Raw genomic sequence first — 15,522 nt, 5'->3', positions numbered from 1 at the left:
CACCTTCCAAATCTGCACCCTCCTCCACTCCCACACCCATCGAACCCATATCCACTTCAGTGCCTGCTGATTCTGTGCCAGCACTTCCCCTAGTCCTGCCCAGGTCAGATGACGACCATTTCCCATTTTTCAATGATCTGCCATCTACCATCAACCCATCTGACATTTCTATCCCTCCATCCAGTGCTCCACCATCTAGTGGGAAGTGGTCTCACACCGACATGCTTGGTGACAATGAGGTTTTGACTACCATGTCCATTTTCCCATATGCCAATGCAAGTGACATTTCTGCTACTGCTCCTGCCTCCAACAAATGCACCAACCTCTCTGCCGTTTTGGACTATGCAAAAAGCTCCCATTCCTGTCATTCTCACAATCCTCCACCTCTGCCTTCACTTGCAATATCAAACCCTATCACGGTAGGCCTACAAGGCTCAATCAACTTCCTCACTTCATTGATCAACACATCGATGACATCTGCCATTGATAAAGTGTTGACAACAAGGGCACAAGCAATTCATTTACTGGACAATCAAGACCAAGATTTCCCCAGTCCCATCAAAGCGTTCATCTGATTATTGATCACACAGAATCTCAGCTTTGCTGATGTATACTTGAGGACAGCAAAGAAGGAAGATTGTTTGGCACTTGCTGAACTGGAGTATCAGATGAAACTTGGGGTTGGTAGTTCTCAGACCAGTACACAGTAAAAAATACTATAGGTAGATTGATGTTTGCTGTACCTCCATACCTGCTATCATTGTATCGCAAATTTTTTTTTTTCTTTATTGCAATCTATCTTTTTTTTCTTCATCACACATGAGAGATCTGAAAGTGTACATATATTGCATGGAATGGGAACAAATGAACTATGTGTCTACAACATTGATATATTGTTCATACCACTACCAGTGTTAGTGGAGTCATCAGAGCTATAGTCATCACTACCTGAGGGCAATTGCCCAAGATCCCACAATCAAGTGATTTCCTGATAATCGTCCCACATATGTTGAGTGATCTGGTCATGGAAAGTGCATGCCACTTCGAGCTGACCTACATTGGGATTATCTTTGTCAGCTCCACCCTCATCTGCCAATCCCCCAGGCCCTCCTGCACTTTGCTCATCTATGTGGACATCCTGTCCTGGCATTGGACCTTCTTCAGCATTGTGAGTACAGATGAAGTTGTGCAGTGCACAGAGTGCTGAGGGGATTCAGCCTTGGACGTCAATGTTGTACTCAGGGCTTAGTAGTAAGATGTGAAAATGATGCTTGAGGACACCAAATATTCACTTGATGATGTTGTGCACAGATGAGTGCTGGAGGTTGAACAACTCTTCTTTGTTCCTGGGTCTTGTCAGTTCAGCAGGATGATAAGACAGATAATTCAAAGAAAATTACCTTAAATGCACTCAGCGCCACTCTGCAAGGTGGTAGCAAGTCACCCAGTATGGGACTAGAATTTCTGGGTGCAGGGGGAATCCAGCATCCACAAGGAGAAACTTTCCTGTTGGGATGTCAAGCCCTTTCATACATGCATCCTGGTATACATGTGCATCAGTAGCCAAATCACAGAAATCTATAGCAAGATCTCAGTCGAGTGCGCGAGCGGCAAACATCTATATTCACATTACCTATAGCAAGATCTAAGGTAACGACGTGAGCACGAAGTACATGAACATGGGAACAAGACACTATACCCACCTCAGTCGAGTGCACGAGTGGCAAACATCTGAGGTGGTGTTACTACAGTAACGAGTTAAATACGCTATACGAAACAAAAGGGTGAGACACGGGTGTTGAACCCGGTATTGAAACTACAAGCACGGTCATAGCACGAGTGCTTGTACCATTAATTATACATATGAAACATTTGGAGACAATAAACCAAAAATTACTGCGCTGTATTGTCAGCGCTCGAAACAACTAAGTACAGTGGTCTTGTAGACCCATAAACAGGAAGTGTTTCCCACGGTAAGGTAAAGTAGTGTCAATTAGTGAACGAAGGCTACGAGCGACTTGCCAAATCTAACACTCCCCCTCAAGTCAGGTGTAGGCCAAGTTCAACCACGAAATGTTTCACCTTCAGAGACGGTAGCGCCTTTGTTAGTGTATCGGCAATCATGTCTGCAGTCAGGCAATATATGAGGCGAATTTTGCCGTTTTCTACGACCCAGCGAATGAAGTGAAAACAGATATCAATGTGTTTGGTGCATGCGTGATACTGATGGTCTTTAGTGAGCACGATGGCTGATTGATTATCGGAAAACAACGTGGTCAGCTCGACGAATGGCTGAAAAAGCTCTCTGATGAGCGACCGAAGCCACAAGGCCTCCTTGGCCACATGTGTGGCTGCCATGTACTCGCTCTCAGTCATTGAGAGTGAGATGATTTCCTGTCTTTTAGAAGACCACAACACCACTCCACCGTCTATTAGAAAAGCGTACCCTGAGACCGCTCTGCAGTCTTCTGCCATGCTGCTGTCTGCATCTGCATATCTGGTCAATGTACTTGGTGATCCCCCATATGTGAGTCATAAGCCTTTTGTCCCAAGAAGGTACCGATAAATTCTCTTTACAGCTTCCCAATGAGCAACTCCAGGGTTGCCCGAGAAACGTGAGACAGTCGTTACAGCATATGAGATGTCAGGACGAGTGGCAAGGGAGGCATACATGAGCGATCCTACGGCTTCACGATAGGGTACGTGGCGCATCATAGCGAATTCAGCACCAGTTGACAGTGACTGCCCAGAATGCAGTTTGGTACTGGGTTCCATCGGGTTCAACACGGGCTTGAGCTCGTCAAAGCTGAAGCATCATATGATGGACTCGATGTAGGGGCGTTGGCACAGGGAGATGGTACGTTCGTCTCTATTTCTGGTTACTTCAATGCCAAGCAGCCAGTGAAGTTCCCCAAGGTCGGTAATCTCAACGTATTTTCTGACATTGCGCTTAAGCTCCTCTATCTCATTTAGGGACATTGCGGCGATGGTGCAATCATCGACATGGACGACAACAATGACAAGCTCACCAGTGGTGCATCGTCTGAAATAGACGGCCTGGTCAACCGAGCACTGGGTAAGGCCCAGCTCATTGACGAGGATCTCCACTAATCTTTGGTACCAGCGACGGCCGCTCTGCTTCAAACCATACAACGTCTTTCAGAGGCGACAGACTTTATTGGGGTGATCGGTGGATTCGAAGCCTGGGGGCTGTCACATGTGGATTACTTCGTCATTGGTAAGTGTACCATTCAGGTATGCGCCTTTGATATTGATCTGATGGAGTTCCAGGTTTGATCGTGCTGCCATGGCAAGGACGGTTCAAATGGACGTGAGTGTTGCAACTGGGGCAAAGGTATCGAAATAATCGACGCCTTCGACTTGAGAGAAGCCTTGAGCAACAAGTCGGGCTTTGTACCGTACCACATTTCCAGCAGTGTCTTTCTTTGCGCAGAACACCCATTTGGATCCAACTATGTTGGCACCACGAGGTGCGTCAATGAGTTCCCAAGTACCTGCCACGTGTAACGTTGCTAACTCTTCTCTTATCCCAGCCTCCCACTGCAGCCAATCTGGCCGACAACGAGCCTCAGCCAGTGAGGTAGGCTCAAGGGCTTCAGACTCAGCGGTGACTTTGTTCATGGCCATAGTGAGGTTGATATTGCAAAGGGCATCATTGGGATCGTCTACGATGGATGTGAGCAAAGCTGTGGCTCTGTCCTCCCCCTCAAGTCTGGTGGGGTCGGCTTCATCTTTGACTGTAGTGGGGAGCTGGACTCCTTTTGGTATATTAGGTATACCGTGACTGTTTGTACTGCCTTTACTGGCGAGGATATCAGCAAGTCGTTGGCTAGGCTTTCAAATTCATTTCGTGACGGGTGGTTCAGCTGGAGGTGATGGGGGCACGGGATGAGCTGGGGCAATGTGTGGAGGCGTTGGAATTTCTTTTGTCTTTGGGACGGGAGCTGGAGGTGTTAGCATCGCATTCAGTAAGTAGCTGTCTTCTTCCTCCCCCTCGTGAGGTAACGACTCAGCTGAGGAGGGATTCCAATATACATTCCTTTTGACGGTAACTGACTTCTTTTCAGGCCAGTACATGCAACAGCCATTGGGGCTGTTATCATCGATCCCAACCCATCAGCCCTCCACAACATGCCCTCCAAGTTTGGTTCCACCCTCGATTCATACCCAGACACTTGAGCCCCACATGTGGGCTCGACTGAGGTCTGGTTTCTTCCTGGTTGTGGCTTCAAGGGGCGTCCCACCGTCAAGTGCTCTGGTGGGAGTCCTGTTCTTTAACCAGATGGCGTGGCGCACCACTTCACCCCATAGAGTGCGAGGCAAGCCACTCTCGTGCAGCATGGCATGGACTTTTTCAAGCAAGGTGCGATTGAGATGCTCAGCAACTCCATTGTGCTGTGGGGTATCATGTATGGTGAGCTTCTGTTTCATTCCAGCCGCCTTGAGGTACATCACAAATTCTTTTCCAAGGTACTCGCTGCCTCGATCGGAATGGAGGGTTTTCATGCGAGCGTTATGCTGGGTGCAACACCAGGCCTCAAAATCTTTGTAGGCTGTGAAGGCTTCACTCTTCTGGTGAAGGAGATGAATATAGGTGAGTTGCGTCTTATTGTCAGTGAAGGAAATGTAGTAACGCCATCCACTGAGAGTTTCTACAGGTGCGGGTCCCCAGATGTTGCTATGTACTTCTTCAGCAAACTCGCGAGCTCGTTCTCCGATGCATTCCTTCGCAACAGGCTTCCTGGTTGCCTTCACGTATACACAGGCTTCACAGAAGGTTGGCTCATCTTTCAACAAGTTGAACTTCAAACCTGATACAAGTCCCTTTTCAGCTAGGTGATGAGCGACGGATGGAGAAATGTGTCCCATCCTACGGTGAAGTTCCATCACAGTTATTGATTCAGCTGCTGTGTTTGCACTGTCGCGATCATTGTTGTGGACGACACGATAGAGCCCAGCTTTAGACTTAGGGATGCGACCAACAACATCATCAGCAGGGTTCCTGATGGTACAGGTACCTTCAGCGAAGGTGACAGAGTAGCCTAGCTGGTCAAGGCGGCCGACAGACACGAGGGTGTATCCAACCTCGGGTGAGTATAGTACTTCGGTGAGTCGCAGTTTAGTTACATCATACCCGTTCAGCACCTCTATGACTAACTCCCCCATAGCAGTAGCATCGAAGAGTTGTTTGTTGGCAGCCGAGAATGACTTGGGTGGTATCGTCACCAACATCTCGAACTTCTCCTTGTAAGGGGAGATGTGTCAAGTGGATCTGGAATCGTAGAGTTCAATGACAGGCGTACCGATGGGGCTGTCATTTACAAGGTTCGCAAACTCTGGGGAGGTGTTAGTGGGCTCAACGTGATTTGAAGCATCGCTGTGGGGTGAGTGCTCGTCATCCACATCCCCCATCTCGCTGAACCAGTCTTCATTGGTGGTGATGAAGCAGCGTCGATCAACATCATCATCATCTGACGATACACTCAGCAAGTCAGGGAGCGAACCCTCATCGTCGAATTCATCCAGGGCATGCACCGAGAAGGCACCCTCTTCATCAGAATCAAGCGTTACAGCATGCACAGATCCCTTGGTGGCAGCAGGTAAGCTTTCTTTCTTTGTTTTGTCAAGATCAGGGCATTGAGATTTGTAGTGTTCCCTCGACCCACAGTTCCAGCAGGGGCCTTGCTGGTGAGCATGCCCTCTGGAGCTACCCCCTTGACTACCATTTCTTCCATTTCCTCTCCCCCTTCCAAAAGAATTTCTGGGGGTCAATGACATGGCTTCTTCGCCATTGTGATTCTTGGCTTTGGATCGCATGTGCCGAGTCTCTTTGCAACTTCTGCACTCAGACTCTTTGATGATCAAGGAGATGAGAATGTCAGGGTCGATAGTTTGTGTCGGGCTGTACAGGTGTGCAGTTGCTAGCTGTCCAGATGCAAAGCTGGTGAGGTACTTAGGCAGCGATTGGATGATGGTTGAGCAGTAATCCTTTTCTTCGATCTGTACACCGATGGCAGCTAACTCATCTCTCTTTGTATGCAGATCGTCCAAGAACTGGCGGACGTCACCGTCAACAGGGCACTGCAAGTTTAGAAACTTCGTGCAAAGGTTGGTCTGTGCGTAAGCACCCTTCTCCATGTATTCACGAACGATTTCATTCCACATAGCTGCAATGCTGTTAAGGCTACGCACCCGGAGTGCAGTGGAATCAGGGATCCATTGGGTAAGTAAGTGTTTCGCCATATTTTCACTTTTTTGCCACTTAGTGAGTTCATCAGTGTCAGGAGGGACTACGGTTATGAATCCATCCTGATCGGTGGAGGTCGTGCCGACAGGGCAAGGAGAGGTGCCATCGAAATGGGACCACAATTCCTTAGCTTCGACAGTGGTCTGGAAGCGAAGGGAGAAGATCGCCCAGTTCGTGCCTTTGATGTCAAGTTTTGGGACATTGCCCGGGAGCGTGTCGGTGGTGACAGGGATGGCAGTAGTCATTTTGTGGGGGGGGGGACGAGGGTCGGTTGGCAGCGAGAATATCGAAAACAATGGTGAGACGTCATATAGGCTATTAGAGCTCAGGGCTCATAACCTCACAGAAATCTATAGCAAGATCTCAGTCGAGTGCGTGAGCGGCAAACATCTATATTCACATTACCTATAGCAAGATCTAAGGTAATGACGTGAGCACGAAGTACACGAACATGGGAACAAGACACTATACCCACCTCAGTCGAGTGCGCAAGCGGCAAATGTCTGAGGTGGTGTTACTACAGTAATGAGTTAAATATGCTATACGAAACAAAAGGGTGAGACACAGGTGTTGAACCTGGTATTGAAACTACAAGCACAGTCATAGTGTGAGTGCTTGTACCGTTAATTATACATATGAAACATTTGGAGACAATAAACCAAAAATTACCGCGCTGTATTGTCAGCGCTCGAAACAACTAAGTACAGTGGTCTTGTAGACCCGTAAACGGGAAGTGTTTCCCATGGTAAGGAAAAGTAGTGTCAATTAGTGAACAAAGGCTATGAGCGACTTGCCAAATCTAACACCAAACCCTCCCAACCAGTCAACAAGTATGTAAACATCAGCTGGAAATCGCAAGCAAACAAGCAGTTCTGTGATATGGAGCCTTTGCAGTTTTGGTACACCACCTGGTCCTCTGATGCCAGAGCAGCATGGATATGGCTCCTGTCCAATGCACCAATTGCATCCTTGAAATACAGCCAAAATCTTTTATCTCCCCTAATCTTTGGCTGAATATCATTGGCACCAGGCATCTTGACATATGTGGAATAGAAGGGTGATGATGATAGGATGAAGAGTATCTTGTGAAAGTACCTGATCAAGGAGGTTAGAAAAGTATTGGAAAACTAAGGGTGATGACATACTGAGATATGGTCTCATTTGACCATTGAAAACATTCACCAATGTGCCTGATAGTCAGACCTGTCACACTCATATAGAGGAAAATAGCTAGTTGTTCTTCAAGTGAAACAAATTGAGAGTTGCCATGACCAATCTGGCAAAGCTCCTCCACAAGTCATGCAAAGACATCAGTGTGAACACCAAGTTCACATCAGATTCGTTCTGGATGACCTGCAAGGAGCTTGATAAGCCATTCCTCACCAGTTAGTGCTAACATGTGGTAAGGCTCTGGAATCCTTCGGATTGGCATAGATTGCACTTCAGTACGACTGATCATGCAGAGGATGATATTGACGACAAGAGCAATATGGTGCAGCAAGCATTGGCAGTGAATCTCCTCATGATCACCACCAATATCGACATTGTCCATCTCACATACAGGAGGAAATGTTTCAAACTCAATTCAAACTCACTACGTGAACTGCCCCAGTGGAAAAACATGTACAAGCATTGAAGGAACTAATTGCGACTTACCTGAGGTTTCCGAACTAGCTCTTACTGAAGCAGAAGCTGGAAACTTGGACTTCGCATTCGCGCGGGCGTGCACAGCTTATATAAACATCACGTGACTACTTTGCCGAAGTCGAAGTCGAAGTCGAAAACTTCGAACTTCGACTTCGGAGGGTGAACGGCGCTAATAAGACAAGTCTCCTTTCCCGACACTGCATGCTAGGGGGTTTCCAAGAGAGGCAGAGCGTTCAGGGGGAGCAGCCGCATACCTCTGGGCCGGAACGGAACTCGCGTTTGGCATATCTGTGTACCCATGACGTGCCAAGAAGGCGAACTACTGATCCGCCAGATGACCGCAAACAATCGACTCGGAACGATGCTCCATGCATGGTTGCCATAACAGCGCTGTGTCAAGGTGGTCGCGTGTCGTGGCCCTGCAAAACGAAGATGTCATGCTTGTCTTGTGTCAGTGGTCTGGAAATACAGAAGAACACAAGACGTTCACTCTTCACTTCATTACACATTCGTGCTCTCTCCACTGCCCCACATGCAGGCTCCTCGCTGCAGAAACTATCGCGCTCCAACCACTGACAATCGCCACCCTGCAGCTGGCATACCTCCAACGCACGGCGAATGCTATTCTGATACCTCACTTTCGGCGACACTCAAGGACCCCAATGGAGGCGGCATTCAAGCGTCGTGTACTTTAAGCCCAGCGTGGATATCCTTTGACCGGCATTGCACCTCCATGCGACGACCCTTGGAACAACTCAGGTTCAACGGAAACGTTGTGCATGACTCGCTTCTAATTGGTTTCTGTAGGTTGCTAAGGCGTGTGTTGACTCCATGAAGCTTTGATATTTGGTGTGGCAACTTTGCTAATTGACATCGAAGCATGCACAGTACCGCACCGTCACGCGTAACGAACGAACGCGGCAAGTTTAGACGGAGAGAATGCGACGCATCGACGTTCCCAGCTTGACTTGTCTTCATGGCTGAGCTCGACACTCGCAAACAGGAGCGACGGCATTTGTCCACTATGCAGGGACATGAAAGGCTGCGAACATTGGAAACGAATTCAGCTAATTATCGGACGCCGCATTGCGATCCTAAGGGACCCGGTTCACTTCAAACTTGACTTGGTCACCTCAGAATTTCTTTCTGAGTTGTCCATCATTTTGGCCCTTGCCCCAGGGCGTGCTAGAATGGCAGGTAAATCTGGAACACCCTACCCTCGCCCCGGCTGCCAAGATTTAAATATGATGATCGAGGAACGATACGAACTTTCTACCACAGACCTGATGCGCCCACAGTTTTCGGGGTACGTCTTGACATATCGCGCAGTGACACCTGATATTGTCGACTTTTCAAGATTCGTCTACGACAATTGCTGATTTTTCTCCTCTTAGGTCTACTTGCCCACCGACCAGCTCCATTTACGGCACACCGATCATCCCGACCCAAGGACCTCGTGACAGCAACTAGTCCCTCATTCTTGTCTGTTATGAAATAACTGCACCGCTTTCGGTAGTTGATCCGCTGCAAGCAAGGCCACCAGCCGACAACCGGCAACGATCGAGCTGAGTGGTAGTTCCCCGTCCATCCTTCGATGGAAATATCGCTCAATGAAAACATGCACAAGCAGTTCCGTAATATCACCGCAATGTGCAGTCGACTCCCTTAGCAGATTTAACGCCATCTGTTACACCGTAAACAGCAGACGAAAGCACAGATGAAACATACACCATCTGGGACTTCTAACTTTGTACCTAAATTCTGCCTCGTGGACTACAGCTCGGTTAGGGCCGGCTGAATCGGCTCTGGAAGTTGACAACGCTGTACCGCTGGTTTCGAGTGTTGCCTCGTGTTAATCGTGCTGTCCACTTGCCTCGTTCCAGATTCACACCCTGTTGGTGGTGGTGTCTGTGTCACAGGCCCAATCGCCGATCTGGCCTTTGCAAGACCCCCTTACGCCGCCCCTGTTCAATTCTTCATATGATTGCCCCGGAGTCAAATGGCTTATGAGAGGGCCGCGAGGTTGCCGTGTGCGTGCTCGAAGTCCGCAGTGGGCTTTAAAAGCCATGCATTCTTCAGGGTGTTAGCAAGCATTCCGTTTTCCGTCCAACCGACTACGCTACAATCGTCGTTTCCCGTGCTCCCTTCCTGTCTCCTTCTGAAGTCATCTGAAAACTGAAGAGATGCTCGAAGCTTTCAAGATCAAAGAGTTCGATCTTAGCCCAATCTACGAAGGATGGAAGAACCCTCCCATGTTCTACGGAGATTCCAAGCGGGACATGTCCGTAGACGACTGGCTCGAGAAAATTAGAGCTGGTTGTGTCGAACGCAAGGTGCCAGAGGAGTACTGGCATAAGGTTGCCCAGCACTACCTCGGCGACAAAGCCAAAGCGCGTTTGGTAGAGTTGAAGAATGTCATGGCTCAGATGAACGGAGGCAAGTACCGTTGGAGTTGGAAGAAATTTAAGATTGCAATGAAGAATATGGGTTGTAAGTTGTTCGCTTTCTTTGGTCAGACGTCGTTTTGGGCATCACTAACGCCGATCGTCCTGTATTAGGGGAAATCGATATGCATGCAACGACCCCTGTGGAGGTCCAGCAGAAATCCTCCCATCTTGGAACTTTCTGGCTGACTCGTCGGCGATCCTCCTCCAAGAGTAGCACTCGCTCGACGTCGTCAGCATCTTCGAAAGAGAAGGAGGTTATCGAGATTGTTAGAGCCGACCCTCCTCAACCTCCTCCAAAAGATCGACCAAACCCGGTTAAGATGCTCTCCGAAACCGCGGTAAATGTTGCTACCTCTGCATTCAAGCACCGCTCACCGCAGCGTGCGAACACGACGGGTCCTGCAGTTGCCACTGCTCCGTCGTCATCATCCCCACCTCTTTCAATGATAGCAACCACTCCAGGAGCCATCGTTCCTGGAAACAATGGTGAAACCAACAATGGTAAGCGTTAATCATGCCCGGTTTGAACCTGATTCTAATCGGAGTGTAGCAGTAACTACTGTATCCAACGTTCCGACGTGGCTGCTGAACGCTTGCCAAGCGCTCAATTTCCTCACTGCCGAACATCCCAAAGCGATGACAACGCTAAGTGCGGTCCTTATTACCGCAGGAACGTTGCCTGCCATCCCTGCAATAAGCGGAGGTACAGTCTTAGCCTCTGGAGTTGCCCAAGCTGTCGGGGCAATTGCGGTAGGAGTTGGGAACCTCCTCAAAGCACAGCATGAAGGACAAATTCAAATGTCTGGGCAGCCCGACGGTGTTGCTCCGGCACCTCGCCCACCGATACGAGCAGCTACGTTCATGTGAACGTTCTCACGTTCCATTGTTTTCGGCCTCTCCGTTCTGCTGGCCGACAGCGTTAACCAGTGAACGTTCACTCGGATGGTCGCGCTGGTCCGTGGTCTTACAGCACCGATCCGGACTCTCGTTAATCGAGACGTTATATTATTGCTGGCGAACTTCGCTTCCTCCTCTAAAGACATATGCATTCGCCGTACCTTTGCACATTCACTTTACGCCTGTACACGCAGATACCAATTTTACCTAGCAAAACAGAGCAGCAAGAAAAGCATTAAGAGTCTATGACACGTGCATCGCTTTCCTGTATTGTCTGTATAACATACACGTACAAAGACCCTGACCCTGTACTCTGTAAGTGGCTAACTTGGCTCCACAGGCAGAGCGAGTCCGTCAAGTAAGAATTATGAGCGAGACCCTGATCGATGGAACTGAAATGAGAACAACCCACCCCAGGACGCCTTCGGCGTGTGACGGCCGGCGACGAATGGATGCCACATCCCATTTCAGTCCAAGTCTAGATTGCTAGTGCTCGCAGCATCGACAGCGGAAAATGCAATAGGAATGCCCACGGTAGTAAGGGCGAGAGAGCTATTTCTGCTGCAAAGTGGTGCCGACACATGAAACAGCTTTGCTTACGCATGAAAGCCTAGATTTCGGAGTGGAAACCCTCTTGGTACAGTAAGCTCTATTAGATCCGAATGATGGTGGCCGAGCATGGGAGTAAATCGCAGGGACAAGTGGTCACATTGGCCTTGGATCTTCTTACACGCCCTGACTAGTATTCGCAACGCCGAGGACACCAGGGTACCCCAAGAACATTTTTCGATAAATAGAATGGTATGACGTCGTGACCCATAGGTCACGATGTTGAAGTGGGGTACAATGCGCATGTACACACGAAAATATACACACTGCGAGCCCCTATGATATTATATTATGCGTTGACACCCACCACGCAAGTTGGTTCGAAACGACAGGAGACGACGCGCGAAAGGTTGCCAGGTAAGGTTGCGGAACTGCCAGCGATATGAAGGCGGAGATGAGAGAAACTTGGCACTGTGAAGGGAATTATGAATACCTGGCCTGTGCTGTACGTTACCCTCGCGACGTCCCGCTGCATAGTTGCTTTCATGGAATTCGAGAGCGTCCGAAAAGATATGGGAGCGTTCTGAATGAGGCTTCTAGCTGCCGTGGAATATCCAATACGATACCAAGGTTCTTCTTGTTGTGACTGCGCAGAGGTTCTGGTCATCAGGCAAACGGTATGTTACGACGCAGCTGAAACAGAAGTTTCAGAGAATGTTTGCGGCCACAAGACAACCAACCAGTGCAGCCGGAAGCCTCGGAGTGCTTCGAGACGCCCTGAATGCAGAGCATCCAGTTTGAGTCCGGAAGGGTTCAGAGTTGAATTCTTGCTGTGTGATCGTCAGTGAAATGGTGTAGGGACTCAATTTCGAATCGAAGAATTCGGCCGAATGAAAGCACCCAACACAAGGTGAGACGGTTGTCTAGGACTCGGCTAGCGAGACCCACCACTGATGATCTGGTCCGATTACTGGCTGTAATACTAACCCACATCGTTCTATCGATTATCGGTCACGGAGACGCTGTCAAACCGGAGTCTTTTTTGGGGCTACTTGTCGGAACGGGAGACCTTTCGTTTTTTCCAGTTAGCTTCACTCAAAATTCGGCCGGGAACGGCTCTTGAAGCTTGACGAGTTACCCGAGTGCTTGCAGACACTTGCTTCGCGGCCAAATCGACCAACTGGCAGATACAATGGACGCCCTTGAGACGTACCAAACCCCTTTATCGAGGTTAGCTTTCATTCGTCAAGGTCCATCCCCGATAACTCCACCGCGGTAAACTAGCCGATATGCCAGCAAGGACATGGCAAACCTCTTTTCTCCTGCAGTACGTATTTTTCCATTCGTACTTTCCATCCGATCATCTTACAGAATGTTTCTCTCAGAAACGTTCTCGGACATGGAGAGAGTTATGGCTAAACCTCGCTATCGCTGAGAAGCAGCTCGGACTACCGATCACCGACGAAGCTATCGAACAGATGAAAACAAATCTGGTATGTTCAATTGCAACCAAAGGGGCCATTCTTGCCACCACCCCCTTTTCGCACCGTATCAGGCGTGGGGTATAAGAGGGCAACCTCCATTAATTTGACCTTCTTAGGACCTGACCCCGGAGCAGTTTGACATTGCCGCTAAAGAGGAGAAGAAACGCCGCCACGATGTTATGGCACACGTCCATACGTTTGGTCAAGTTGCTCCTGCCGCAGCGGGAATCATTCAGTACGCTCCCTTCTTCACAACGCCACTCGCCACCATAATATGAAAACACGTTGTCTCTCTCTCTTTCACAGTTTAGGTGCTACATCCTGTTACGTGACCGAGTACGTCTTTAGACTAGTCTATCTACTCGTGTTCGGTTGCTGATATGTGGATGATGGGACGGAACAGCAATGCGGATTTGATATTCATCCGTACTGGCCTCACGTATCTCTTGAAATCGCTCGCCGTCCTGATATCCCGGCTGTCTGTATTCGCACAGGATAACAGAGCCCTCCCAACTCTCGGCTTTACCCATTTCCAGCCTGCGCAGCTGACCACTGTCGGAAAACGTGCGACCCTGTGGATTCAGGTAAGCTCCTGTGTTCACTTCCCTGTTCAACTCTCATGGGAAACGTAATCTTGCCTTGAAAACGATGATATAGGAGCTGCTCTGGGATCTCCGCAACATCAAAAGGGCACGTGATGACCTTGGCTTCCGCGGTGTAAAAGGCACGACCGGCACGCAGGCCAGTTTCCTGGCTTTGTTTGATGGCGACCATGACAAAGTGGAGGAGCTGGACAGACTGGTGACCAAGCTCTCCGGGTTCCCATATGCCTATCCTGTCACCGGCCAAACGTACTCGCGAAAGATAGATATCGATGTGCTGGCACCGTTAGCATCCTTGGGTGCCACTGCACACAAAATCGGGACAGATTTAAGACTGTTGGCGAATCTCAAGGTCGGAGCTTTCGTTCACCTGGCACGGGGAATCGAGTTTGTCTTTGGTTCTGATAAGGAATTTAGGAAGTCGAAGAACCGTTCGAGACCACGCAGATTGGGTCATCTGCCATGGCGTACAAGCGCAATCCCATGCGCTGTGAGCGTGTGTGCAGTTTATCAAGGCATCTGCAAGTGCTGCATCAAAATGCACTGATGACGTACAGCGTGCAATGGTTTGAACGGACGTTGGATGATAGGTAGTTCTCTCCTATCAGGCTAACAGGAGGGGGTCTAGGAAGGCTAATTCGTTTTCACAGTGCGAACCGTCGAGTGACATTGCCAGAGGCCTTTTTAACGGCAGACATTGTCCTCTCAACGTTGCGGAATGTCTCGGAAGGGTTAGTGGTATACCCCAACGTGATTGCACGACGGATTTCGCAAGAACTTCCGTTCATGGCAACGGAGAATGTGATCATGGCTATCGTCAAAAAGGGAGGTGACAGACAAGAGGCCCACGAAAAGATTAGAGTGAGTGGGGATGGTGCTGTCCGAGGCATTCGCTGACGATGCTATCCTGCATACGTAATTGATTTGGTGGTGTGGAACAGGTATTGTCCCATGAAGCTGCGCATCAAGTGAAGAACCTTGGACGTGAAAACGACCTGATCGAGCGCGTCAGAAGAGACCCATACTTCGATCCCATCAAGGATGAACTAGACCAGTTGCTAGATCCAACGACATTTATCGGCCGGGCGCCAGAACAGGTGGACAGGTTCCTCAAGGAGTGGGTTGGGCCGGCTCTTGCGGACGAGGAGCTGAAAGAAGCACTGGCAAAGACTGACAAGGTAGAGTTAAACGTCTAAAGGGGTGTAAATTACTGTCCAAGCGCACGTCGAACGTGCATGAAAAAAATTTGGTTCCATCTGGTATTGTATTTGCCGGTTACTGTAAATAACCCGTCTGCCGTTGGAAATTGCAAAAATATTGTCGGTCAGCAGAGGCCGTCCGCTAAATTGCTGGCCTTATGAACGACCTGGAGGCATACCAGCGACAGTATTAGAATCTTAGAGACTGTCGGAGACTTTTGGGTACGTTTGTTGGCATCAATTCACTGGCATGCAATGGATTGATGGACATGTCATTGTCAAACCTGCGTAGGGTCCTTTCGCACGCGCACGCGTGTCTTTGTCCCCATCCAACCTTCCCTCTCCATCATACAACTCAACCCTCTGCCTTTGGCCAGTCAGTAGTGACGGTGGAGCTAGACCATAGACTGTATAAATCCCAGCTGCTGT

At 49.1% G+C, this 15,522-nt stretch overlaps 2 protein-coding genes across 2 annotated transcripts; both read left to right on the top strand.

The window, feature by feature from the left end:
* Nucleotides 1-9,742: 9,742 nt before the first annotated feature.
* Nucleotides 9,743-11,362, top strand: F5J12DRAFT_213401 (uncharacterized protein). The gene is made up of 3 exons (XM_051738441.1): nucleotides 9,743-10,405; nucleotides 10,474-10,863; nucleotides 10,913-11,362. Exons 1-3 carry the CDS (start codon nucleotides 10,099-10,101, stop codon nucleotides 11,227-11,229), a joined length of 1,014 nt encoding a protein of 337 aa, XP_051598596.1. The 5' UTR covers nucleotides 9,743-10,098; the 3' UTR covers nucleotides 11,230-11,362.
* A 1,638-nt stretch (nucleotides 11,363-13,000) lies between these two features.
* F5J12DRAFT_947828 (L-Aspartase-like protein) lies at nucleotides 13,001-15,234 on the top strand (the record flags this gene model as incomplete). Its single annotated transcript, XM_051749766.1, has 10 exons — nucleotides 13,001-13,038; nucleotides 13,093-13,135; nucleotides 13,194-13,301; nucleotides 13,409-13,527; nucleotides 13,599-13,628; nucleotides 13,696-13,876; nucleotides 13,950-14,246; nucleotides 14,312-14,484; nucleotides 14,545-14,755; nucleotides 14,836-15,234. 10 exons carry the CDS (start codon nucleotides 13,001-13,003, stop codon nucleotides 15,088-15,090), a joined length of 1,455 nt encoding a protein of 484 aa, XP_051598595.1. The 3' UTR covers nucleotides 15,091-15,234.
* Between the last annotated feature and the right edge of the window lie 288 nt (nucleotides 15,235-15,522).

Source organism: Pisolithus orientalis (genome assembly GCF_024613125.1).
Source record: "Pisolithus orientalis strain OTSU chromosome Unknown F5J12scaffold_21, whole genome shotgun sequence".
In the NCBI taxonomy this organism is placed as follows: Eukaryota; Fungi; Basidiomycota; class Agaricomycetes; order Boletales; family Pisolithaceae; genus Pisolithus; species Pisolithus orientalis.
The sequence above is the reverse complement of the archived record's forward strand: the minus strand, read 5'-3'. Positions and strand labels throughout refer to the sequence as shown.

Coding starts and splice junctions, on each gene's coding strand:
- F5J12DRAFT_213401 (XM_051738441.1), top strand. CDS start 10,099: ATGCTCGAAGCTTTCAAGATCAAAGAGTTCGATCTTAGCCCAATCTAC. Junction 10,406..10,473: donor TGCAATGAAGAATATGGGTT/GTAAGTTGTTCG, acceptor GTCCTGTATTAG/GGGAAATCGATATGCATGCA. Junction 10,864..10,912: donor CAATGGTGAAACCAACAATG/GTAAGCGTTAAT, acceptor ATCGGAGTGTAG/CAGTAACTACTGTATCCAAC.